Here is a 27,431-nt window from a genome sequence, read left to right on the forward strand (position 1 = left end):
CGTTTTTCGGCGAATCAAATTTACAAACAAATGCAGATGTCCTTCCAGTTGTTGCCTCAAACAAAACATACTCGTGATACAAATACTACACTCTGTTTCCTCTTGTATTTGTCTCTTTTTTAAACAACTATTTGTCTGATTTTCCTTACTGATAGATCATAAAAGATTTAAAGTCATTTCAGATTTTACCTATGTTAATTAATCATTCTCACGTATTTACCTACAGCACGCGATAAAATAAATTATATGATATATCATATAATTTTCAGTGTTTCCTGAGACTAATGCAATGTATGCAAATTTTCTTTTATTAATTTTCATATAAAATATCTCTATATGCTACATGATAGAATTTTGATCAGGCAAATATTTTTTTAAAGCCATTTATACAAATATCAAATTTAAAATTTCGACAGCTATCGTAAGCAAGGATTTGTTTGCAAAGATGGTCAGTTAATTATTTATTTTTATTTACTATTCACTTTTAGAATAAGATATGTTAGTATTATTACTTATATGAAATTCATTTGTAGTGTTTAGAATAGAAATATGCGGATATAGATATAGATAGGTGGAAATAGAGGGTACTATTATTTATCTATGTTGAACGTTTTTCTTCGTCACGTGTTCAATAACCCTTTTTGTCGGTGAAACCGGATATATGTCTTTCAATGGGTATTCCATCTATCTTGAAAGGGCGAATAATTCTTCAGTGTCGATTTCACCAGTACGAGGCTAGCAGACTCGTTTCCCCAACTGAATGCATGTATTTCTAACGCATAAATCCATTTTGGTGTAACGCGGCAAATGTACTCATCTTCATGTGCATACGCGTCAAATTGACTTTCTACCGGTTTTCTTTGCGTTTGATGGAAGGTGCTGACGAAGGCTATTGGTAGTAATAGAAATGTGTACGACATTGAATATTGGTTTTGTATTATAGTTTTTCATTCTCTATTATTTGTTGAGTTAGAAATTGTAATGTATAAATTTTACACGTTGAAGTAGAAACATACTATTTTATTCTAAATTATTTTTCATTTTCACATGCTTATTTTTTTGTTTATTAAAGTTAGTTAGGTTTTTATAAAAAATTTGAGTTAAAATATTTTTCATGTTAGTTATTTTAGTTCTACCTTTTTTTAGATGAGTGAATCTTTGTTGTCCTTGATGTTTTTGAATTCACTGTAAACTCTCTATTCATTTGTATGTTTGTCCATAAAGAATAGATTAATGTTAATCATCTATATTTTTTGTAAACTGGTAAAGTAGGACTAAAGAAATTTGTCAATTTATAATTTAATTTGAAATAGTATTTTCGCCGACCTCGTTCTCATATCAATAAATATTATGGAATTTTCCTCTGGTATAATTTCATGAATTATCATTAGACATCCAGACGAATTAATTACATTAATTTGGAAATAAATATACAGAATTTTAGTAAGGTCTCTAATGGACAATAAATTACCCATCTTGCATTGTTCAATAAACCTATATACGAATTGTTTATTTGCTAAATCGATTAAGTTTATGAAATAAAAAGACAAACATTTTTTAGATATAAGAAGTTAAGCATTAATCACGCGCTTTGATACTAAAATTTTGAAAAATTATTAATTTTCTTCAATCAATACTTAAATAAAAAAAAGCCTTCCACTTCTATATCAAAATTGTTAAAATATAGTTTACTAGTCAATCATTCTATAGTAATTCTTTAAAACAAACATTCATAAAAGATAGGCACAGAATTCTCGTTCACAAGTGTTATTGTGATAATCAAATACTTGAAGTCCAATTTGAAATTATCACACATGCAACAAAATTTGTTGCCAACATATAAAATAATTCGTAGGTACTTTTGTGTTATGCGATCAAACAGTTTTGCAAGGTGTTCATTACGTCCTATTAGAAAAGTTGTCGTAGATTTCATGATTAGTCCACCTACATTGTGTGTGAAAAGCGATTCATAAAAGTGGCTTTTCTACGTTTAACGATCGCAATCACTTCTCATAGTAAAGTGACGGTTGCCCGTATTTCCCACGTTTCATCGGGAGGCACACACTTTTCTGTTACGCAGTTTTCAACTACTTCCTGAATACGGTGTTCCCAACTAATTACATTCTTCCGGTCGGATCGCTACTCAGTCGTGTCAATCTTCCCCTCGTTTCTTTTCAGCCCTTTCATTTCTTTATCTTTTATCTCCTGTTCCTTGCGGGTTTTCTTTCGAACTGATCGATCGAACGATTATCCATGTGCGTTTGTTTCACACAGGTATCAAATTCTTATCGTGGATACAATAGCTTTTCTTGCTTCTGTCTTATCGCCTTACGACAGACCACGGTTGACAAGGGGTATAATTAAACCTCAGTGGAAACGTGTATTATTTTGTTCAAGATCTACAAGGGCAATCGATATAATATGTTTCTATTTCCGTGACATTGTAACGCAATTGGAATAGATCAATCGAATATCTAATATTATACTAATTAAAGTAATAAATAACAAAAAGTAATAAAAGTTAATGAAGAAAACATAAAAAATAATAACATTAATAAGTAACAAAAATAATAATTAGAAAAATAAAAATAAATAATGAAAAATAATACAAATTAATATATATAATTAATACATTTTTTTTTAATTAAAATGTGTCATTTAAATTATTTATGCAGCTACCTAAAAGTTTGAATGAAATTTATTTTTATATTTAGTAGTATTATATCTAACTTATTTTAAATTAAATTTAGCATATTAAATTTTCATGATGTTTTATATCTAATGATTTTTGTATTTATAGAATTTTATTTGAAATGATAATAGGTGTTCAGAAAAATTTCAAAGCACTTACGTGTCTTGAAATTTACGTTTTATGTATTAGAAAATCTACTAGCAAGCAGATGATATTCTAATATAATAGTTGGATTAAGGTTATTGAATATATTTCTTAAATAAATATATTTATTATGTGCAGAGTTATATTATCTTAGTTGCAAGAGTCAGATTCTAACATTTTGGTAGCTAGAGATTTATATAGTGTTGTAAATTCAAAACGTCCACTATTTAATCAGTCTATTTAATTTTCTAATATTTTAGAAATTAAATTACTCACTGAATAATATAAATTTGGAAAATATTGTATTTTACATTATGGTCATCAATATTTTTCAGTTAAAAATTATTTTAGATATACGAGGAATATGTGAGATATGGAATAATTATATTACAAACATATTATAATATGTTAATAGGATTCTCATTTTCATATTATAATTTAAGAATATTTTTTATGTTAGTTATGATTACTCGATGTCTTTTCATTAGTTAAAAATAGTTTACAATTCGACATGTATTTATAGTTCAATATCACATGATGCAACGAGGACACGGTTGAACTTATTTTAGTAGTATTGTTTCAACTTCTGTTGGCACCTGAACAACTTTACCTCATAAAGTATCACGGATTAATAATATAGTTCTGAAACCGGAATTTCTCTTCAGAATTGCACGTCATTGTGGTATAACTTTTTTTTAGACATTCACATTTATTAAATTATTTTTCGATGTCATTCGATGATCATATTGAACCGCTTAATAGCAATTATTAGATAACATATACAATGTTTTTATACGTCCTCATTATTAATAAATTTGTTCGGAAGTTTCAGTAAATACTATATACAATACTATGTTACAAAATACTATGAAGTATTTTGATATAGTCAAAAATAGAACAAACTTCTTAATTCAAATGTACGAACCTTTCAAAAATCAATCATGAAGCTACAAACTTTTGTAAAAAAATCAATATTATGATCTAAATAAAAATAATATTTTCAAAATATTGAAAATACAAACATATATTCAAAATTAAGTAAAAATAAATCTTCAGTTAAATAGTTAAAAAGCTAGGTAGCTTAAACTATATAGATTAGCAGACGGCGTACTGAATCTTAAAATAATTCTACTTTAAAAGCCGGAAAACATGACTTATCACATTCTTCCTTTGCCACCGTGACGCGCAATAAATGATTCTAAACTCAGATCAATATTCTATTCGAATCTCACCAGTTGTCGCCGATCTTCCACAAAAATCTATGGTATACTCATTGCACCCTATCTATTAGATTCCATTGCAATTTTCTCGTCGTGAAAATACGTGGATCGTCGATGAAGCCGGGGCTAATGATCGAGCAGAAAAAATTTCGCAAAGCGAGCGTTCGCATTTTGGCATCGACCTACTGACCAGCGGCGTAGAAATCGGGAAGAGATCGGAAAACTGGTAGGGCCCCGCGAAATGATCGAAAGCGACTGACACGTGCGTGTTACACATATGCACATGCGCGCGTACACACGGTGCAACGCGCAGTCAGTTTCTACCTTGAAAACAAAAGGTCGATGTGTTTAATTAGCCTGGCTCAGTTCCTAATTTCCCACGATTCCGTGAAGTAACGGGAGACTCTGGCATATGAGGAGGAAGAAGAAGGCGGAGTTCGACCTTCCTCTTCTCACCTACTTTTGCCCTGATTATCCACTTTTCTTCGGACGTGGGCGAACCGTCGGAACCACGTGTTGCGTTACGGATATCCAGTTAGAACGTCTGCGATCGGCTGACGTTGCTCCTTGCGTTTCTCTTTCTGTGAAAACCACGATATCCTATGCATTACTCCATGCACAGAAATTTCTGGCTAGTTGCTTGATGTACAGTCGCTTACGAAAGTACTCGAATATTTTCATCAGAAGATAGTAATAGATGAAGTAAGCATGACGTTGGCTGACGTTGCTCTTCGTGTTCTTCTTCCTGTGAAAGCCATATTTTATGCATTATCTTAGGTACAGGAATTTGTGCAAAGTTGATTTATGTACAGTCGTTCACGAAAGTATACTAATGGATTCGTTTCAAATTTTGGATACATGAAATTTGTTACGCACTTTAGGCTCGAAGTTGTGTAATGATATCACGTCTAAAGTAATATACAACTATTATAGGGATATTATAGGAATATTTCTAGGTAAAATTAAAAAGGAAAATTCGTTGACAGATAACGAATTTGAAGAATATTGAATGTATTGTCGATGCAGATCTATAAAAGTATTCATATATATAGAAATAAAGGATGCATTGCAATTAATAGCAGAGGTGGTTTAACTAATTATGAAGTGATTTAATTAATTCAGAAATAATTCAACATATCCGAAAAGTTTCCTTTCTTCGTGGAAAGTGTGTTTATATTTAGTATTCCACGAATTCTTCAATATTTATCAAATTCTTTTCTAATTTTACTTAAACATTCTTGGCACTTGTATTTTGTTGTAGGTGCAGTGTTATTTTGAAAATTGTTCGAATACTTCCGTGAGTTACTGCATATAGAGCTTGGTTTAGGTTCGAGTTGGATTTACTTTAATTACTAGGTTTAAGAAATTGGGTGAATGTTAAAATAAAATGCTTTAGTTTTAACCAGTTTAACCAGTTTGTGAACAGCAATAAGCAAGTGTAGATCTTGAATTTTCGTATTTTTGTAGCTATACAATTTTTTAATATAAGAAATTAAGACTTATTTTCATATCTTATTATTCATATCTTATTATTTCATAATTTATTTTCATAAATTTCTTTTTGTAAATAATTTTAATACGAATTAGGTATTTCATTTGAAATTTTGTAAAATTATTTCAGCCTTGTATAAAATTGTGCAAAGTACATTATAAAATCCTAATTTACTTCTTTCTTTGTCATAAACTTTAGTAAAACATTCTGATACTTTATTTGTTGTACATTATTTATCATAATTATTAAATATATCTGAGAGTTAGATAAAAATCTAGAAATTTTATTCTTCTCTGAAGTGATATGTTAAATTGATATTTAAATTCATTGTTCAATATACTGATCCAAGATTAAACGTTTTCAAAGAATTTATAACGTTTATAAGTCAAACAGTTTTTGGTTGAAATAAAAGGAACGTTAAAGATCCTACAACGGAATGCACTTGCCCCAATAGACAGGCAGGATAATCGATAAAATTGCTATGATAATCACTACTAAAAGATAACGGTTGAAATAGCGGTGACCTGATATTCGCACCGGAATAACTTTTACCCTTTCCATGCAATTGTAACTCGCTGTGTCCACTCTACTGACCTACATATATTGCGCGTATGTGAAACATAAGTGGGGACTCTGTGTAACCAATGCTTTTTTGAAAATCAAATGAGTTCTGTCGCAGCACGATTGAAAAAATATACGGTTCACATGTAAATTAAAAATTTCTTAAGCATGCATAGAAATGTCAAAAAAAGAAAGAATGAAAATGAGTAGAATTATTCGAGTGAATTACACAATTTTTAATTAGAAAATTAAAAATATTTTAAGATACCGAGTAATAAATACGAAAGTAAATAGAAATATGACCTAAATAAATGAAAAAGAAAAGAAAACAGGCCTCCTCTTATGGTATATTAATTATATACATCAAGATTTCGAAGAAAATCTGAATTGAAAAATTTTTTCTCCTCACGTGTAAAATAAATGTGCAAAATAATTCTTCGATTTCTCGAATACTGTGTGAAAAACTCGAGTGTGGTAATAATATTGCAATAATATATCTAGGAAAAACAAGGCTATCCTTAAGACGGCCTGCTTTCTGTCCGATTGTTATCAAAATCTAATTAAAGTGCGAATGCAAGAGTAACTTCTATCATTAAATACTCTTACGAGAAATACATTTTGCGTCGATCGATGCATTTTGTACAGTTCTTGCCAAGAACCTTTGGAAACGCGCTAAGAAGTATCCTTCACGCATAATTGTGCCAACTTTCATCAAGCCGCCGTTGCAACTTGTGCGGATGAGTATAATTGAGATTCTTACCAGGCTACCTTTACCATCTTTGGACCTTAATTAAAATTGCTTTCATGAAATGATTTCCGTTTTTATTCAATTCTTCTTATTACAAGTCGTATTTCATATATTGCGTTTAATATACACGAAGTTCAATTATACGGAATAGTGTTTGATTGTATATAATTTTAAAATCGCTGCGTCTCAGTGAAATGTTATGTACCGGACAGGAGGAGGAAGTATAATTTCAGTTGTAATTGTGGTTCATAAAAATGGCAGTTAAGTAAGTCCATCCTGGTATCATCGGGGCGAGTTAATTAGATGCGTTGTTATTAATTGCTCTTTGCTTCATGAAATATTTTTCTTCGTTTTTATAATTGAAGTTTTGATAGGTTGCAAGATTCGTTCGGAAAGCCCTGTTAATGGATATTACACTTCACGTATTAACCCTTAAAAGCTGCCATAAATATTACGCCAAGCTAGTTTTTTATGTTTACAGCAAAATAGGATGGAGAATTGATTTGATTTATGATGTCAATAAATAGCTATAAAATTAATATCGTGAGTAGTTGGGTTTTTTAAATGAAAAAAAATTTGCACGAGTGAAATTTCACTTTTTAAGCTTTAGGCATAAAGTTCTCTTAAAATACCGTGTTTGACATGTAAAGAAATGGTAAAAAATTCATAAGTCAGTTATTTGTAGAAGAATTATAGCGAGTAATAAATATTGCATTTATAGTTGCAGTAATTTAAATGATAACACGCCTGAATTTGAGTACATTTATACATTTATTAAGAAAAAGAAGAAACAATGTAAACAGAAGGAATTTATAATGCTGTATTTCTTAATGTTCTTGAGCATAAAAATGTTTTTGCATTATAAAATCGGTTTAATGTTTTTACAGTTGCTCATACTCATTATTATTAATTTTAGAATTTATTTAGTATTTATTTCAAATTTCATTCACATTTTATTCCTGCCATTATATATATATATTTGCGTGAAGCTATGTTATTAAATATTATAATATCAAATTAACTTCAATTTATTGTTTCAATATATATTAATGTGTTTGACATTGAACAGAAACATTATATTTAGTCAATTTTATAACCAATTCCAATATACAATAGATTTTAAGGGTATTATTTATGAATTTCTAGTATAATCAGTAATAAAATTAACATAAAATTTCTAGACTGATAATTGTCCAATTAAATGAACATTTAAATTATCGATATGATATTCGCATGATACTCAAGTTTTCTTGCCACAAATGATTAACTATACCTCGTATGAAATAATTCTTTTTACTATAATAAACCACATTTTTTATTACTCAATAATATACGAAAATTATACAGACAGCAGACATTTAATTTATTCAGCGCAAATGCTTAATATGAAAATCATAACCAAGTTCGATAACGTTACCCCTATTCGTAATTCATATTTGAAACACGTTGCGGCTGAATGACTTCCGTTTTGACTGTACATACGTAGCAACTAAATCACGGTATAATCGCAAAACAAATATCGGCAGAGTGAAACACAAGCAGGTAGTGGCTTTGCATCTCTAGGTTTAGTGTAAGTTCAGGTTCTGCCCCGGTTTGCGGCTTTACAATTACGATGATGCGAGGCAGCAACCTACATTAAGCGGATGCAACGAACCGACAGCTCAGCTACGAAGAAACTTTTGTGGAAAACAAGGTGCTCGATAATCTTCGGCAAGCAAACGTAGACCTTTGGAAGGAGGTCGCTTACTTATTGCTGTACTATAAATATAATATATACGCTGAAAGAAGAATTAAAACGAAATCTTATATACGAAGTTCAGGAAGAAGAATTGTAACTTGGATAATAGTGAATTAAAATTTTTGTGAATTTTATTATTAATATCAAATCGTAATGGTGAATTTGTACTATTGATATAATTAATAGGTTCTATACAACTAGGAATGTACGTAATTTGGATTAAGTGTTTCGTGAATTATCGAAAATTGATTCTTTTGTAATCCTAAAGTCTTGATTTCAAGGTGGTTCATTTCAAACATAAAATTTTATTCATTGCCTACGTGTTATCAACATAGGGTAAGGCTAAATTACTGTATAAATGGATGTAGTAAAACTTTCGAAATATTTGATCATTTGTTAAATTTCTAGCGAACGAGTTGTTTTTCTCACAATTGTACTTAGGTTAAGAGATTCCTCCACATTCTACACCCAGCTACATCCGGCACCAATTATTTCAAGCATAAATTGAAAGCAGAAAGAAATTAGAAATGAGTTCTTGGACATGTTGAAAAAGTTACTTTGTGCACGCTGACGTCATTGCTTACATGACTATAATATTGCTCATATTAGCAAACACCGATTGCATCAGCGCTCGATTCTTCGTTTCCAGTTACGGTTTCACTTTTGTCTTCTTTGTTTGCCTACTCAGGACAGATGTTTGACCGGTGGAAAGCACATGTAGCAAAATGGTAGTAAGCTATCGCGCGTTTAAGTATTTCGATAGTTTGGTCAGTAAGGATAGGGCAGGAAGAGCAGACAAAGTGGCTGATAAATATGTAAATCGTATAGCACGAACCGTTACGTAGTCGTCATTTCTGTGTCTACATTCGAAACCGTTTAGTCAGTTGTTCGTTAGGGAGTGCCGTTTCGTCAGCCGTAGACACTAATTACGAATATATTCTCGATTTTTGGGGAGAACGAAGTCTGAAACAGGTCCATAGCTTAGAGACTTGTTTCCGATATACCTTGGACAGGTGTACACGAGCGAAGATATATTCTCGAAAAATTTATTTTCGCTTCCGTTATCTTCTCTAAATCTTCTCCAACAATCGTACGTTTTTGTAGTTGCACATGTACCATTTTCTATTGTCTTTGAAACGAAATTGTCGAGTGAATATTTTTACAGTTAACATCTTGTCACTGGGACTTGCCAGAAGCCGTTATCTATAAATCACGGGTCCATCTTGTCTCATTCTTCTTTTGTGCCTTCGATAATCGACATCCTGCAATAAACCTAAATACCAGACTCTTATTGCAAACCACTTTCAAATGTTCTAATCTACTCTCTTCGGGAGAGATACGACACACATATTCCAGTTTTAGACGTTTCTCTTAGCTCTCAGTTATCACTGAGTTTCTCACAAAAAAAATCCAGTGAGTCGATATGTATTTGACGTCACGAGTGACCCGTTATAATCGACAGAGATAAAGATTCTCTTTCTTAAAGGATCGAAATTATATTTGTTAGACCATTGAAAGCATCGAGAATTCAGTTGCTCTCCTGAAATAAAATATTCCCACAAAACATTTTCACTCAACTTTAAAATTCCACGAAAATACGAATTCCTCTGAGGACATGTTCATGGGACATGTCTAAGCTACGAAATCATCGAAATTCTCGATCCATCACTCCACTTTCCATTCTCTACAACGCAACTTCTCTATTCCAGACGTCGCGTAAATTACAAACCGCAGCGACTTCTAGTCGAAAAACGTCCGACGATAAATCCAGCGCTGAAGCTTGCAAAAGAACTGCAAGAGCACGAAGAAGAGGGCTAGAAATCGCTCGATTTCCGCATGTGTGTAAGCGAATGACGGATCTTCGCGTCCGGAATGTAAATCGCGTTAGAAAGCAACTTGGATCCTGTCAATCCAATGGCCAGAACAGGCTGACGACAATAAAGAGGAAAAAAGAATCGACGAAGAAGAAAAATCGTCGCGTTACGCAAGCGGACGAGGTGAAATTTCGCGAGGCCTCTCGGTTTTCATACGGTTCTCCCTCGGACGTTCATCGTGTTCTGCACGCGTGTACGGTGCATCGGCATAGCCGATGACTTCCTAGGTGATTGCGCGACAGCCGCAGGATGTGAGCTGCTTGCATTATCGTTTCCGTTACGGACTCGTGGCGTTTTCTTCTGCTTATCTACGCCCACGGGTAGCCGGTAGTTACCAAAGATTATTGATTTAACGGCTCGTGATGCCCGCGATAAAATCTGCACCACCGACTCCTAATCAAATTGTCCGCGATCCTGGTAGGCTGTTATTAATCAGCAGATCATGTAGCGTGCGTCGGCCATTTTGTTGAACAACGATGGAATTACAGGAAAAATTTTGCTGACAATAATTTCGTCTCGAAGGTATTGTATTGGTTGTTTCGGAAAACAAATACTTATATATTTCTTGTTATACTGATTTCTATTTTATTTCAAGTATTTAGATATTTTTTGCTTTCTAGTAATTTTTCGGCCCTGCTAATGGACGTATACGTTAGAAGAAAGTGGGCACCATTAGGCATATTATTAATTTATTTTTCATTTTGTTAATAGATATATATTGATATCTAATCCCTTTCTATAATCTTGAATATTAATTAATTTCTGTTTTATCAATTAATACTGAAAGGATAGTAGTATTTTATTCACTTCACATGACATCCCGCAGAATGTGTAAGTTTCTTTAGTTCTGTGTTGTACTAGTTTTTATTTTACTTTGGCACTTTAAGATTTTTTTTTCTGATTTTTGTTTTGAGCTAGGTAAATTTTGTCATTTTCGAACTTGTTTTGCATGATGTGATTGTACTTCGAATAGTTCAGGTTTAAATGGGCTTTTGTTAGCTGGAGAAGATCTCTCTGTGTAATTTTGAAATGCTCGTCCCCAATATGTGCCATATCTACTTGATTTCTTTTAAAAAAAATTACTATTGTTCATAGTTGTTATTGTCTGCAACTATGTATATATACGTTTAGTCGGTTACATTATGATCTTGATAGATCTTGTAGAAGATAATTGTGATTCACACACTTCTATATATGTTCTTATTAGAGTGATACTTAAAAGGATTAATTCCTAATGTTTTTATTGTTAGTAGATTTATGGCTGATGTAGTTGATTAACAACACTACTTAATCCATTATGCCCCAAAATTGCACAAACGCAATATTTTGTAACTTTATAATTACGACACTAACCATTTTCTCATTCCACTTAAGTTACAAATATACGGTTGAAATTAAAAATAAAAATACACGATTTAATAGATTAAGAAAACGATACTCTATAATCATATTTATCAAAAGATATTAAAAAATTTAAAAAAGGAAACGAAACTGTTTTTGAATTCAATTATCTATTTCTCCGTTCAATGTAAGATTTTCTCCCAGCAAACTGGAGGCGAAGAAATCTTTTATTTGACGACACCTTTAACAATCGATGAAACAAGAAACCGATCGTACCCATCGATCGTCGATTCTAATTGCGTAAAGCAAACGGTAGAAAGACAAAAGGCAGGAGAAAAAGAATAAAACAAAAAAGAAAAGAAACGGGAAAGGTTGAATCGGCGAGCTGAATGTCTATTCACGTTCACGGAGGTGACGAGGCTCTCGCCGGCCATTGAAATCATCGGCTTGAAAACTCCAACGCTCGATGAGGCAACGTCCCGCTTTGCAATGACTTTAATGCAGCTCGTGCGTGATGACGTGAGTTGCATGTCCCACTGGAAGCCTGTAACAACACCATGAGCCACGCTCGCCCGCGGTGCCCACCGTGTACACTGATTGCCAAGCGAGCAATAAAACGTTGCATTATTCGTGTAATTAGTCACGAAAGATTGAAGTGCGATCATCGTTCGCGTTATTCTTCAAGGGTAGGGAAAAGATAATTGATCATACGTGGAAGTCGAGTGCGATCAAACCGATCCAAGGTGTTCTCACTTTGATTTTCAACTTCATCCGCTCTAACCACCATGTCTCTGGAATTACCCGAGCAAGTGTGATCGAATTTATACATGGTGGATGAATTGCGATGCTCTAATGAAACTCGAGTATTTCCTCGATATCATCCGTTTCTTTCAATTCTTATTCTTCCCTTCTACTTGTTTTCCCAGTGCCATGTTTATTAAATATGATTAAAAGCATAAGCCTACTCGTTATTATCATTAGTCTTTCCGTGTTACGCCGATGCTTAGCACATTAAGACCTGATAAACGTTGCTAGTTACCTGATAATTGTGGCGTCTCTGTATCGAATTGCAGGCTGCAACGGTGCCGGATGCGGTTACCCTGGAGCTCCTGCACACAGTACCGTTCGGTTCACGGGAACAGGTGCCGAGGACGTTATAGACGAGGAAGATGCCCTTCTAAAGGACACGGTACTGCCTGTAGGTACAGTGGCTACGTATTCTTGCGAACGAGGCTTCGAACTTCTTGGCCCTGCTCGGAGACAATGCCAGGCTGATGGCTCTTGGACACCGGAAGGGGTACCATTTTGTGGTAAGTCTATACGTTTTCTTTTTATAATTATTGGAGTTTAGTAAAACGTCAATTATTCGAATTAATTGGGAATAAATCTGCTCGGTTTTGTGGTCGAACGGTTTGAAAGTACCAAATTTTTAATTATGTCATAAATGAAACAAGAATCAAGAAATTTTTAAATAGAAGTGCCTTTTATGCACTAAATTAAATAAATACTGCATAAAATATGAATGACACGTTTTTAGATACTGGTAAGTTTCTTTTCGAGTGGATTGCTTTTAAAATAAATATTTGTACGGTATATACTTCTATCTGGTATTTTGCTCGTTGCAATACCAGGTGCATTTTCACTATATTATACTAGTCGTGTGGACTAATACTACATTTCGTCATATATTTATTTGTGTTACCACTTGTGTCAAACGATGATGAAATAATATCATTGTCATTCATAGTTTCATATCCGGGATTATTTCTATCTATGTTCATGCATTTGTCATCATCGCTAGAATAGTTTCCAATTTTAGTTCTACTGCATACCCAATTTTTTATTATAATTCGTTATTGGCTTCAATTTTTAAAATTAAGTCACCTATGCGTTCATATATAACTTATCCTCTAGTCGAAGAATCGAGAGCCATTTAGATACTTGAAATTAGGATAAACGACGTTCAACTATATTTTTTTACCAGTCGTTGTAAGACACGAGATTATATATGTTCTTCGAGCTAATGCTGGTTATTTTAGATTTTTTTATTTGTAATTCTTACGTTGGGAGGTGACTAGGGTATGCAGAGTTGAATAAAAATGAGGAGATAATATTGTATGTAAAAGGCACAGCGAATACATTGCATTGACAAAAGAATTCTTGGAGGAGTTGTCAGGATAGGCATGTAACGGGGAGGCAAATACGTTCGCGGATGTGGGCTTAAGAGAAAGTTCGACGTTCCGAGGAAACTTATGCGTACTTCCGGTCACGCCTGTATGAAATGCTTTACTGAATTGCGAATTGCTATTTATAAAATCAAGAATAATTTAAAAATCTGATATTCCTAATGCAACAATTGCTTTTAAGTATACTTTTGATATATTTAAAGATACATAATAAACAGAAGTTTGTTGATTTTATTTACATCAACTTTAAATATTATGAAAATTATTGTAATCTTCTTTTGCGGTAGTATATTAAAAATTTCATAGCAGTTGCTCTCTATAAATGAGAATTACGTGTTCTGAATATTTCATTTCAGAAGAATATTCTAAATGTACACAGAAATTAAATCCATGATGACTTGCTTTAGTATGAAATACCTTTCAATTTTTTCTTGATTTTTTTCTCAAAGTACGCATTATTTTCTTTACAAAATTAAATCAGAGTGTAACGTTCTTTTTTATTTTGAATTTTCAATCCACGTCTAATCAAAGAGACACAGACAGGGTCTTTCCTTCCAATTTTTGAAACAATGAGAAAATTAAGGCAATTTCTGAAATGTTTGCATAAAAAGAAAATCTCTGGAAGGAGAGCGTAACAACGTTCTCTTGTCTACGTTCGCCATACAAAATTTCGGGAGGCAAGTGACCTGATTCAGAATGTCCTTGACCGAGGAGACCGACGACAGTAGAAGAAATGCCAAAGATAGTGGGGGCATTACACCGTTAAGTCTGAACCTGTTACCTCCTAAGAACGCCCGCGGCCTCCTCAACCTGGTGCGCATTCCTGACATAGGTTCACCATTTCGTCCTTCCCGGACCAGTTCGATTTTTTCTCTCTCGGTGTCCCAAACTTTTGGGAATATCTCTGAGGCTAAAAAATCGCTAGGCATGTCTTATACACAAATAACGTCGCACGTCAAATATTCGAAGCTTCCTCCGCTCAAGTGCCTCTGTCAGGATCTCAGACGAATAAAATTAGCTTGAGGAATAACATAAATTAGACATAAAGAACGTAGAAGAAAATGAGACTTGTAAATTTATTTGATGTTGGAATGCTCGTAGAACGTTAGGTATCTGATTGGATGATAAATTTATTTGAATAGCCAATAATTTGCAATGTCAAGTATTCAGGGTATAAATAATTTGTATTCTGGTAGAAGGTTGTAAGATTAATTAAATTAGGCAAAGAATTATTTTTTTCTTGCTGCGTAGAATAAATAATTAATTCATTGTTAATCTTTGATAAAATCGTGTGTGATTATATTCATAGGAAAGAACCAAATTTAATCAAGAGTCAAGAATTTTGTTATTCTCTGATCGAGAAATTAGTGATCATAGGATTACAGGTAGTTAAGAGATGAAGTTTAACTGTACTGGCAAAAACAAACCATCTGTATCCCAAGTTACTCAACCAAAACTGCTTTGAATGGTGAGAATCTCAAAACGTAAAGAACAAATCGTGGACTTTTTTATTACCAAGGTTCAATGAACTTGGGAAGATATAAATTGTAGAACGGTACTAGATCTCAAAAAAGGAGGCTGATGATAATAGACATACGTTGAATGTTTTGTTTCTTTTCTTACGTTACTTATGGGAGTACGAAATAGAGAGTACACTATATATTTAAAAGGGAATTAACGTGAATCTTCTTGAACGATTGTTACGTTATGTAGCGTGTTGAGTCTTGTCAAAATGATCATACCTTGAAACATATTTTACTGCTGAAAAGCAAAGCAAGAGATTACCTAATTGAATTAATGTTATTGCTTAGTCAGCATAAATACTTTAAACATTGTACCTTGCGTCATGAACGAAATATAAAATATTTATAAAAATTATTTTGTCAAGGACGCGACATGTCTTCCTTTCTTTTCATATTTGGCTTATCTTCAAAATTAATTAACGTAATCCAGAAAATTGAATGACTGTAACATTTTAAAGCGTTAGTATTATAATATCAAAGACACGTTACTTATTTATTTTTTGGCACATTTATTACAATTTATTAATTTTGTAAATTAATTTTATAAATTTATAAAATTTGGAAATATGCAAATTTTGATATACTAATTTACAATTTTATTTTTATTTTTAATAAAAATAAAGTAAAAATGTTCCACGTATAATAAGCCTCCAAAGTGTTCTATACTATAAGTATTAAGCTGCAAAATTTTTCCTCAAAATTATACTACATACATCTACAAGAGGTAACCCCGATCCAAAAGACCAAAGTATCATAGGAGGTTCAGAACTAGGTCATCGTGACACGAATTAGAAGTATACTCGTGATACCGACGCGCTTCAACGACCACAAGGACAGTCCTCCACCTTATTCAGAGCATTTTTGTAGCTGAAGAACTGCTCCCGCTCTAACTACCCGATTACTTAGAACGTTTGTTCGAACACAATCAACGGTCAATTATCCATGCTTGCTAGAGAATGGACACAGAAGAAACGACACAAGAATTTCGACGTATCTACTATTTTAATCGGCTATAAATTAGTATGAGATCAACGCATATAAGTCAGGGGCCTATAAAATACATGTAATCGATTATAAAGTGTGCCTCCTGGAAAGTAGTTCCATCGCGAATCCAGGACCCCATCAATCCGTTTACCGTTGCTAAACTCTTTCGTGCAATCTGTGCCTTGGAAAAACGTGCCAATCTTTCAAATTGTTCATAATGCAGGTATCTGCTTGTTAGAAGCAGCACCAGTGTCTATTGGCTATTATATTAGAACACTGGATCCGCGCGAAGAGGATCTCTATGTGTCAGAATCTTTGGGAAGAAACGGGTTTCTGTTACTACCTCATAGGTACAGTTAAGATTAGTATCACACAGGGGCAAAAATTTTTAGTCGAAATTAGTGATTTATCGAGAAGTGATCTGTAAGTTGGGAAATTTTTATGGCTAGAATAGTAAGCAATGAGTTATTCCGATGTTTGAAGTATAGTCGATTATACAACATAGCGAAGCTTGGTTGATATTATAATTAACCTTACAGAAGGTTTGAACATTCTTTAAAATCTATAGGAATGAGCAAACCCTAGAAAATTCTCTAGGAGTTAATATTTTTCTTTACACGAGCTAGATTGTTTTTCATATTAGCATTTGAGGAGTTCCTTAACTTTTTCCTATGTATATCTATTTTTACATTGTATTTTTATATTTTATATTTTGTATCTTATCTATTCTCTATTTTGTATTTTTCCTATGTAAATTTCTTTTTTTGTTTAATTTCCATATTTTTATAAAGTTTCGTATGTGTGTTTTACAGTGACTGGTTATAAAAATGTTTTTCAAACTTTTAGATCTCCAATTATTAAATTTGTATTTTATATTTAAATATAAAATACTTTTTTATGAAATGTCAAATGTGTCTCACATCAGTTATTGTATAAATATTCCTTAAAAGTTCGTGATTTTAACACATTGAAGTTGGAACCATACGTATGCTATAAAACTATTTGCTAAGTACAATCCAAGGCATACACATATAAATCTGTTAATGAGTGTTGTTACTAGAATAATCGTTAATAGTGGAATGTTGGAAATGTTTCATGAAAGGATACAGTTTACAACCGGAAACGTCGAAGAATATTGATTGCACAGCCCTCGATTCTGAAAGCTTCAAGGATTTCACACGATCAGAGTGGCCTCCATAACCGATCATACGCGTGTTTCGCTGTTAGTTGTTTTATACCTTAGAGCATATCGGATTGATATCAGTTTAATTCAGAAAAATGAAGTATAAAACAAACCATACATCTCAAAAGGGAAAAAGTGTTTAAATTAAATTTAGTTTCTTTCAATAGTTTTATATACACCATTTACACATTTTAATTAGAGAACACGTGTTTTAATAGCATTGATATAATGATATGAAGTATATTTAATTATAAGCATCAGGTTGTGTTTCATTTTGTTTGGTAATCAAACGTTTTAAATGGTACTGGCTCTTCTAAGTTCATCAGAAGGTGTTTCAACTGCTCAAGGGAAAACGTACCACTTTGGTGATTTGAACCAGCAGACCTGAACAGCCAATGAAGCGATATTTAAAGCTTAGTCGTTATTCTAACTAGAGAAAGATATTAACAGCGTTAATAGAAATTGGAGCATGAAGATTTTCGATTTTTCAACTTCATTTATTATGAAAGTTCAATTTCGATTAACTTTGAATTAATTAAAAATACTTTAGATTATTAAATACAAAATATTAAAATTGCACAGATATTCTGTAAATAAAATAAAAAAGATTCGTTTAAAAGATATCGAGTATCATAACATTTATATATATTTATATATTAAACAAATTTAATATATATTGGCAGAATATTTCTTCTTCTTCCAACTCTGTCATATTAGAATACTTTTATCCTACAAGTATTATCAAAATTATAAAATAGAAAGAAAATTCACTAATCAAATCGTATTTTCTTTCTATGATCTTCATATATGAATGTAAGTAACCGGCAATGTACAATAAAATTCTTTCGTTTAAGGACCCAGTTAATTCTACAATGATATAACTTTTATACGAGTCTCGTAACAGTATCAAACAGCCATCATTATTCCTACTCCCATTCATAACTATGTGCAACTTCCTTTTCCGACTCAGACGATATTTGTTCAGAAAATAACTGGTTACGATTAGTTTGACGCGGCCTCGTTTCGTCGTAAATAAACAAGCAGACGAATTCGCAATCTCGGCGCGAAATTGGTCAGTTAGCATTCGAGTTGCAGTTTCTCGTAATTTTCTGCCAACCACAAGAGCGGATTGCCACTTACGCACTTATGCGTGAACTTGACTTTTCGAAGGTAAACCTCTATGCCGTTCACCGACTACTGGACACGTAATCGCGTCCATACCGTAATTTTAACTGGCTGTAAAGAAAAGGAGAAAAAATACGAGACATTCCATCGGTGCTACCCTAAATAGACTAGAGTCACAATGTAGTTTCATTGCAATTTCTATTGAACAGACTAATATTCTTGTGCAAACCAGAAGAATTTTTAGGAATTTAAAAATTAAAATTATTTTAATTTTAGAATTGTTTAGAAATAATTTAGAGAAATGATTTGATGCAGTAATTTATTTTTGGATCAACATAAATATTTCATGAAGTATTTTAAAGGAAAAGTAAATTAGTGTAGATAATTTGTAATTAAATGATTTATTTGTTCGTTAGAAAGGAAATTATTTATTATTTGTTATCTAGTTTTGACGAAAATCACTAGTTTCTCGTTATTATTATACAGTTCAATACTTTCTCAGTAATCATTACTATATTTATTCTAGATATAGTTTCAGATTTTTTTTAGTTAAGAAATAGACCTTAGTTTTTTAAATAATTAGGTTTCCAATGTACTATTTAATTGGCGAAATGAAAAATATGATGTCGTTCAAATAATAATTAATACTAGTTGAAATAGTTATTTTAGAATTTATATTTATGTCCGTAACGTTACGAGAATTTTATAGGGTATTTGAGAAATTTCAAGGATGTTTCTCAAATTTTTCTCTTTCATCTTCTTGAAAATTTAGATATTAAATACATATGTCCTTAAAACAATTAAATAATCATTATGAAGATAATATACTAACAATTTCACCAAAAAGTGTACGAAATTGACTTTTGCCCTTCATATTTACATTCGATAGTTTTACTAAATCTTGGAATCAAATTTGATTTATAATTTGAAATTGCAATGCATCTGTATCAACACGAAAGTTATCAGATTTCATATCAACGAAAATATGCAAATGACACTCTGAACTTTGACTAATAGCAAATATCTTCCTCCTCGACACTATCTGACGTTACCTTTTTTTATTATTTGCTTCCTTCGCTTGTTTTATTCCCAATTCCTTTTTTAAATTTGTCGTAAGCAATTTTCCTAAAGTTTCGAATAAATCTACTGTGAAATATATGGTAATCGTTCTAGCAAAATGTATTCCAACGGAGCTAATGCGCTGATGACGCAGTCTCGTTTCTAGTTATCAAGTAAATCGCGTTTTTTGCATCTCCAGTTACACTGTGTAATTTTTACGCCAACTTTCACTTGTTTTCTTTCAATTTTTCCATCCGTAAAGGTTCTAACTATCGCCTTTAGTACTTTGCGACGAGAGTTAAACGCTGGTATCCTCCACTTGTGCTTTTGCAAATTCCTTTCTTCGAGAACATCGTAAAACCGCATTAGCCATATTTACGAGTGACAAGAAAAAGACAATTGATACTTTCTGTGAATACGAAATTGGTAACGTTCGTCGTGAAATTTCAGGTAATTCTTCTTAGATATGTACCGACACAATTATAAGCAATCATTGGGCTATTTTGTAGTTCTTGCGTATCTCACTGAACGAGATGTATGATGTACGACATAGTATGATGTATGAAGTATCAATTGTATTCATTATCTAGATAGTTTGCATCCTTTTCCTGTGTAAATTTTTCCAGGGTTTTCATTTGTGAAAAATGATCATAAATATGAAAAAAGGAATGTCACATATGTAAATGTAGACAAATCGTTGCTTTATTAAAAAGCATTTAAATTTTCATAGGAGATGCAAGATTATAAAGTCACGAATATTCTCGATTTAATTACATTTCAATGGTATGTATGGATTTACGATTAACATTCCGTACTTTTAACTCTACTCCGTGCATAGAACTAGAAAACACGTTAGCATCATACATATGCGTGACCATTAACTGGCTATGACGTGCTTAATAAAAATTGAACTATTACAGTCAACCAATTATGGTTGAGTACGAATACTTCTCAGCATGTAAATCGTTTATATCTGTATTCTAGTCGTTAATAGACGACTAATCGTAGGTTTAAATATTCAGATAATGAACGCATAGATACGTGGTTTGTGTATAGTATGCTGTAGTAGTTGTCAGTGGTTTCCGGATATCCATGTTTAAACCCTTTTTCATATAAGATTGATAATAACTTATTGTTAATAAGACATGTGGTGTCAAATAAAAATTTTATATTTTTACTTGAACGATACATTTCTAATTTTTTCTTCAATTTATAATTAATGCGATTTTCTTTATTAAATTGTATTTGTTTCAAGAGTTTTGTCTAAGTTATTTTTTCTGTCTTTTCAATTTATAGTTAATATAAATTTCATTATTAAGTTTTTATGTTTCTACCTGAGTAGATATATTTTGCTTTAAGACTATCATTCAAATTAATTTTCTTGAGTTTCTATTATTAAATCTTTCTATTTTCTTTTAAATAAGTATATTTCATTTTGAAAGTGTTACATAATTATTAAATTTCTTTAGAACCCCATGGAAAATTTCAGAAGCATTAATTATGAACACAAGTATTTCCTTGCTACCTTCTAAAAAATTCCAAAATTTTTAATGATTTATGCTACGTATTACATAAACTATGTATCACCGTGGAGACTTATCTAACAGACCAACAGAAACAAAGGAATAAGAAACTTCGAGAACACCACTGCATCCACGTCCTCGAAACCACGTTCTCCATATCTTAGGAAATAAATGGGAATATTTGAAAACTTGGTATCGTTAGCCTATTCTTACAATTTCAAAGGCTTGGTCAAGAGGATCCCAATAATAGGGAACGTTTCCTTTGTTCCGCACGATCTCTGTCGATAAGGATCCTGGCACGTGCTGTGGCTGATGGTCGTTTTGTTCGATCTAACGCATTTGAATAACCTAGCCGTAGAGATGAAACCTTTCGTAATGGCCCGTATAAGAAATAACTGTAAATTATGACGTATCCACGTGTGCGTCGTGAACGCGTGTGGGAACGTGTGCGACGTGTACGCTAACTCAAAGGAGTCGGTATGTAGGTTTAGGTCGAGAACGCATCAATTACGCGTTCTGTGTGTAGTCTACCTGCGCCCGGCTAGAATGTAGATTGACTTCGTAATCAGATGCTTTTTTGAAATACCAGCTCCAAGTGCTTCGAAAGTTCGAATTCCTTGGCTCAGTGATCGATTTCTCACTTTGAATATTCACGACACTGTACCTGGTAGAAAATTTTCATCAGGATTCCAGCTTACACTCATCATCGTCTCTCGTAGATATCGATGTTTATTGGAATCGAATGGAATCTCTTAATGGCTTCTCTCGTAGGTTTATCTGTAATATTATTCTTGTGAATTCCGATGAATATTATTAAATGGTATCTATGTACACCTGTTAGATGATGTTTGATAATATTCTAATAACTGTGTGACAGTGTTACTGCTGAGATCATGATGCTCGTTTTGATCATGAATAATTATTAACGTTATGTGAATATTAGTTAATTAAGTTATGAAGATTGTTAAATTAATTGGGTTTATTGGGGTACTATTAGGTTGCTCAATTCTTTTTATTATTAATAAATAATTCTTTTAATTCTTTTTTTATTTTTTCATTTTTTATAGTTTATAATTTAAATATTTGTTATGTTCAACAAGTATGTTTGGAATATTGTAAAAGAATGTTACAAAAGTAGCTCTATTTTTTTTAATTCACCTAGCAAATACTTTTTAGTCATATTTCTTAATACTATTTTTTTTCAATTCTGAAACTAGTAATGTTTTAACGACTAGTAGATGAACGACTTGGGGACTACATTTTGATTTATTTGGAAACGATTGGTATATAAAAACCAGTGTACCATTTACAAGGACTGAGTTTAGAAAAGCGTTCAAGGAGAACCTTGTCTTTTTATAGCAATAGTAGATAAAATTTCCTTTTGCGACCACTATTCACGCGCAAAAATAATGATCATACCTAAATTGTCCAACATGAGTTTGTAACAATATAGTAGCAAATCGAAAAACGTATACTACCTTCACGGAAATTATAGTATTTCATTTCTTGCATAATGAAGGGACATTCAATTTTTTAAAATTTAAGCATGATTTATTTGTATTGTTTTGTACAGATATTATTGCTGTAAAATAGAAAAAAAAATTGAGTCTTTAATGCCAAATTACTATTTCACAAACCAGTAACTGTGGATATAATTAAAGAGTAATTTACAGCTTTTTACCTGCGATATTTAAAAGTTTAACAGTTAGGAAAGTCTCAAACGTACAGTTTGCAGTATGTACAAGGTAACGTTATAACAGAGCTGTCTCTTCACTAATGTTCCCTGTACAATGCATTTGCTGTCTCATTCATACATCTTCCAATTGTTCTGTAAGTATATATTTTAAGGTCGTGGTAACAGATTGTGTTTGTGAGTCGTAAAAATGTCCTAAGACAATGCTAAGGCAGTACTCTGTCAGTATATTCCAACATTAAGAGTTCATTAACTTCTTTATGTCACGAGTTTTGTGGGAATATTTTTAATAACATAGATTTTGAATATTCAATTACTCAAATCTTTTAATAATCTAAATTCAAATACTCATATAAAATTATTAAATTTATATAACAGTATAATAAATTGCGATATTTAAAACAACGAAATTATATTTCGAAGCTATTAAGTAAGACAAATGTATCATATTAATATTATATATTGATACAGGACACTATAAAACAATAATATTATTATTAAATATTAATGACACATTTAATATTCATGACACTATAAAATTATCTTTCGATAGGTTTTGCAGTACGCTATTTTAATATAATATACTCAAGATCTCGTTGTATCCCAATTTGATAAGCATCATTGTTGAAATACCAATTTAACGCCTCCGATTTCTATATTTTCTAAAGGATCATTCATTAAAGAGATTTCGTGGTGACATTGCTTTCTACCATAATTTCTTGTCGTCCCCTGAATGAATTAGTGACGCCGATTTATAGAGGTCGATCAAGATTAACCTCGATCAAATAAAGCAAAGCAGGCAATGCACGTTCAGATTTTTACAAAATACGAATTTTTCATTTAAGAAAGAAGTAGGTATAATATTTATTCGCACTATGATGTACAATAATTTATTTACATCAATACCATATATTAATTATTTCATTAAAACGATATCTTCTTTGTCTTGTTGCATCTGTTCCTCGCATAAATAAGTCAAATTTGTGAAAAAGAAAGTTTATTACGGTTAATTTTCTTCTATACTATTAAGGAATACTTCACATTGCTAAACACGAGCATCACGGGTGAAAACCGTGGTTTGTAGATAGGGCTGGACGTAAACATCACTAGTCAGGCTCGTGGTTAATTTTCGTCGATGTTTTTGTCTCAGTTACGTATTATTCTTGGCCACGTTCACACGAAATGGCTCGACGTAGGATCGGCATTGCTGTTGATTATGGCACGCGCCATCGGAACTTAAATGGTAGGACAAGGGGTTAAAATATCAATTTACCATTAGCAACCCTTCCTGTCCAATTTATCCCCACTTCTCAAAAGAAAAAAATCCATTAGTAACCCAACTCTTACGATTCAACCTTTGATTATAATTCCCCACTGTCGATCGGGCAGATTACACATAGCGATTTATAGGGGTCGACAGGGATTAACCTCAATGGCGTACGCTCGGTACAAGAGGCGATCTCGTTTCGACGGTGCATGTGCGTGGAAGACTTTACCGAGATCGAGGCAATGCCAGTTTAGCGCCGATAAAATTCTCACGTTACGGTACAGTAAAACTACCGCAAGCCCGGTAACTTCTTCGCGAATGTGCAGCGCTCGGCGTACACAAAAGTTTGCGAACAGCATCTGCGTGCCGAACGGCTGTTCACCTGTGCAACCTGCCTTGTGTCGACCTTCTTTTTATTTAATGCGAATGGCAATGAGCCGCAGAGATTTTCTCACAGACTCCTGTTGTCCTTCGACAAGGATGACGAGGTCGCCGTGGGTACGATCGAAGATGGAGTTTCGCTGAGATCTCGTCGATAGCTATTGAGGTTCATCGTTGGAGGCATGCGAGGATCGGAAACTTTCGAGGTCTCCGTGCTCAAGACGAAATCTCCAGAGTATCTCACCGTTTGGGAATATAAGGATTCCCAAAACTTTTCGAGAATGTCGAAAAATCGGGATTCTCAGAAACTTCGAGTTTTCCGCAAATTTCAAGAATTTCGAATCATGTTCAGTGATTAGATTTGATAAATATCATTGTAGTTTTTAATCTTACTACTCTGATTGATCCACGTTCTATGTAAATTTAATATTTTATATTATTAAATTGCAAATTTCTTTTAAGATTTCCTGTAAAATTGGAATTTTTCTAGATCAATTATTCATCTGTTTTTATTCTGGCTTGTTTGTACGCATATAGATTATTGTATCCTCTTTTGGTTACTACAAATGGGTTATCTTATACAAAAATAAATAAATAAACCCTGATTGAATTCGGTAATGCTAATCCTGAAAGAATTTTAGAGAATCTTAAAATTTTCTTCTTTTCGTATCACTATGTATTTCAAAATTTCATAAATGGTATCCATTCGTTGATTACTCAATAAATATCATTATTATTTTAAAAAATACGAACATATTAAGTTCCTAAAAATTTTCAAGTAGTTTCTCGAAGAAAATTCTCTTCTCATTTCGATTCGAAATTTTCAAGATCTTGCACATCTTTACCCATTGGTTAGTCTTGAGTGTTTCTATGTAACGATAAGGGATGGTGGGATGGTCCATGGGGTGATAGATGAAGTATCTGAGTAATTGAATGTACAGACAGCGCGTTGGTATGTAGGACGTTTTAATTGATAATGCTAAGTAGATCAGGGCAAGAGATCGCAATGTTGCTTCGATGTTATATCCACTGGTGGAAGGTTGTTCCTTGTTTTACTTGTACTTTCGTTGTTTTACTCTGTTTTCGTTAGATGTGCGTATTTAATTATGCGCCGGGTTACTGAAATGGAAGGAGCATAATCATATGTGCGATTATTATTTATAGGAACATCAGTGTCGATTTTAATCTTCTTAACTGAGCGCGTAACGAGGCAAATCCGTGCAGATACGTGTAGATTTGTGAAATTCAGAAAATGTACGTAATGACATCCATGAGAAGAAATTGAAATTTATTACTGTTTATTCATTTTGAAATCGAATTGCAAGGAATTCTAAGACTTTGGGAAAAATCTCAGAGATTCAAATACAAGGCATTCGGTATAAGTGAGTTAATCAGGTAAAGGAAATAAATGTATTTTCAGTTACTTAACTTCGTTTAGATAATTGAAATCGGTGTAATTAATGTTTGATGATTGTAAAAGTATAATGTTCATTGTTAAATGCTGTCTTTAATGCGTAGAACTACTGACCTGCAATTTGTATCTAATACTAAATCTACCACGACCTAAATGACCATTTTTAAACCTTTAATTATAAATTCTGCATTCAAGTTCATCACTTTGGTCTCTTGTTTTCATGATTTCTTTTTCTAATATGCATATTTGCTAGTAATGAATGTGGTCTAAGTTAAATCCCTGGAAAAAATGATATTATCACTTATTTAGTGTTATAGTTGTTTATACTGTAGTAAATTAAAATTATTTTTTGTAAAATAACGAAAAATTGAATCGTTAAATTGAGTTTGTAAGTTTACCATAATTAATTTTTTAATTCATCGTATATTTTAAACGAGATATTTTCAATATAAAACGAAACATATGTGACCTAGATCACTTTTATCATTTTTTTAAGCCTTTAAGTATACATTGTTGAATTATTTTCTAATTTTACTGATATAATCCTGAAATTTTCTTCTTATTACGTGTATCATATTGCTTGAATAATATTGTTTCCACACATTTTTTGGCTATACATGTATGACCTTAAGTGGTATGATAAAAATAAATAAATTTCAATAAATGTGAATATAAATTTCACCAACAACAGGTGCAAATTTTCACTAATTGAAAACGCAAAACCAGTTTGAAACTAGTTAATACTTCTCATTTGATGCTTTTAGTGTTAATCGAACAGCATTAAACAATACGTTTAAATATTTTTACATTTCCGATAATTAAACAAAGATATTTCATATAAATATTCAGTTAAGTACAGAATAAAAAAGGTATAATACATAAATGATCAGATATTGAGTATCATAATTATAAATTGCTGTTAATTTATAATCACGTTGCGACTATGTATCTGGTGTTATCAATTACAAGTCTGATCTAATGAGTAAACATATTAATCATCCGATGATCGTGAAAGGATTAAAATCAGGTATAACCAGTCTTAACGTAGTCATGATAAAGCTTCTGGGTAACTATATATGAGCTAATATAACGATGTTTTGCACATTGTGAGCACGCGTTGCGAGTACCGCAATTGGGGCGGGGCAGCCTGCAATGCATAGCACCAAGTACGGTTTATAACTAGGAATGCAAGAAACCGCACAAGGGATGCGCAAGAAGAAATTAATTTGCGCTTCCTGTCGCGTGTCTTGCGGTTTATTGTTTTATCGGCTCGCTGGAGACCC

The 27,431-nt window shown here is 32.4% G+C and overlaps 1 protein-coding gene and 1 long non-coding RNA gene across 3 annotated transcripts in view; one reads left to right on the plus strand and one right to left on the minus strand.

Moving 5' to 3' along the window:
- Window positions 1-4,323, minus strand: part of LOC108550010 (uncharacterized) — a 10,734-nt gene extending 6,411 nt beyond the window's left edge. Inside the window, exon 1 of one of the 2 annotated variants that reach the window (XR_001890389.1) lies at window positions 4,247-4,323. This is a non-coding gene — a long non-coding RNA (uncharacterized LOC108550010). The other variant, XR_001890390.1, reaches the window with a different exon arrangement.
- Window positions 1-27,431, plus strand: part of LOC108550008 (uncharacterized) — a 51,981-nt gene that overhangs the window by 4,130 nt on the left and 20,420 nt on the right. The window contains exon 2 of the mRNA XM_017903602.1: window positions 12,884-13,120. Coding sequence (XP_017759091.1) covers window positions 12,884-13,120 — 237 coding nt within the window. The remainder of the gene's footprint in view (window positions 1-12,883; window positions 13,121-27,431) is intronic.

Source organism: Eufriesea mexicana, unplaced genomic scaffold (genome assembly GCF_001483705.2).
Source record: "Eufriesea mexicana isolate 0111107269 unplaced genomic scaffold, ASM148370v2 scaffold2440, whole genome shotgun sequence".
NCBI lineage: Eukaryota > Metazoa > Arthropoda > Insecta > Hymenoptera > Apidae > Eufriesea > Eufriesea mexicana.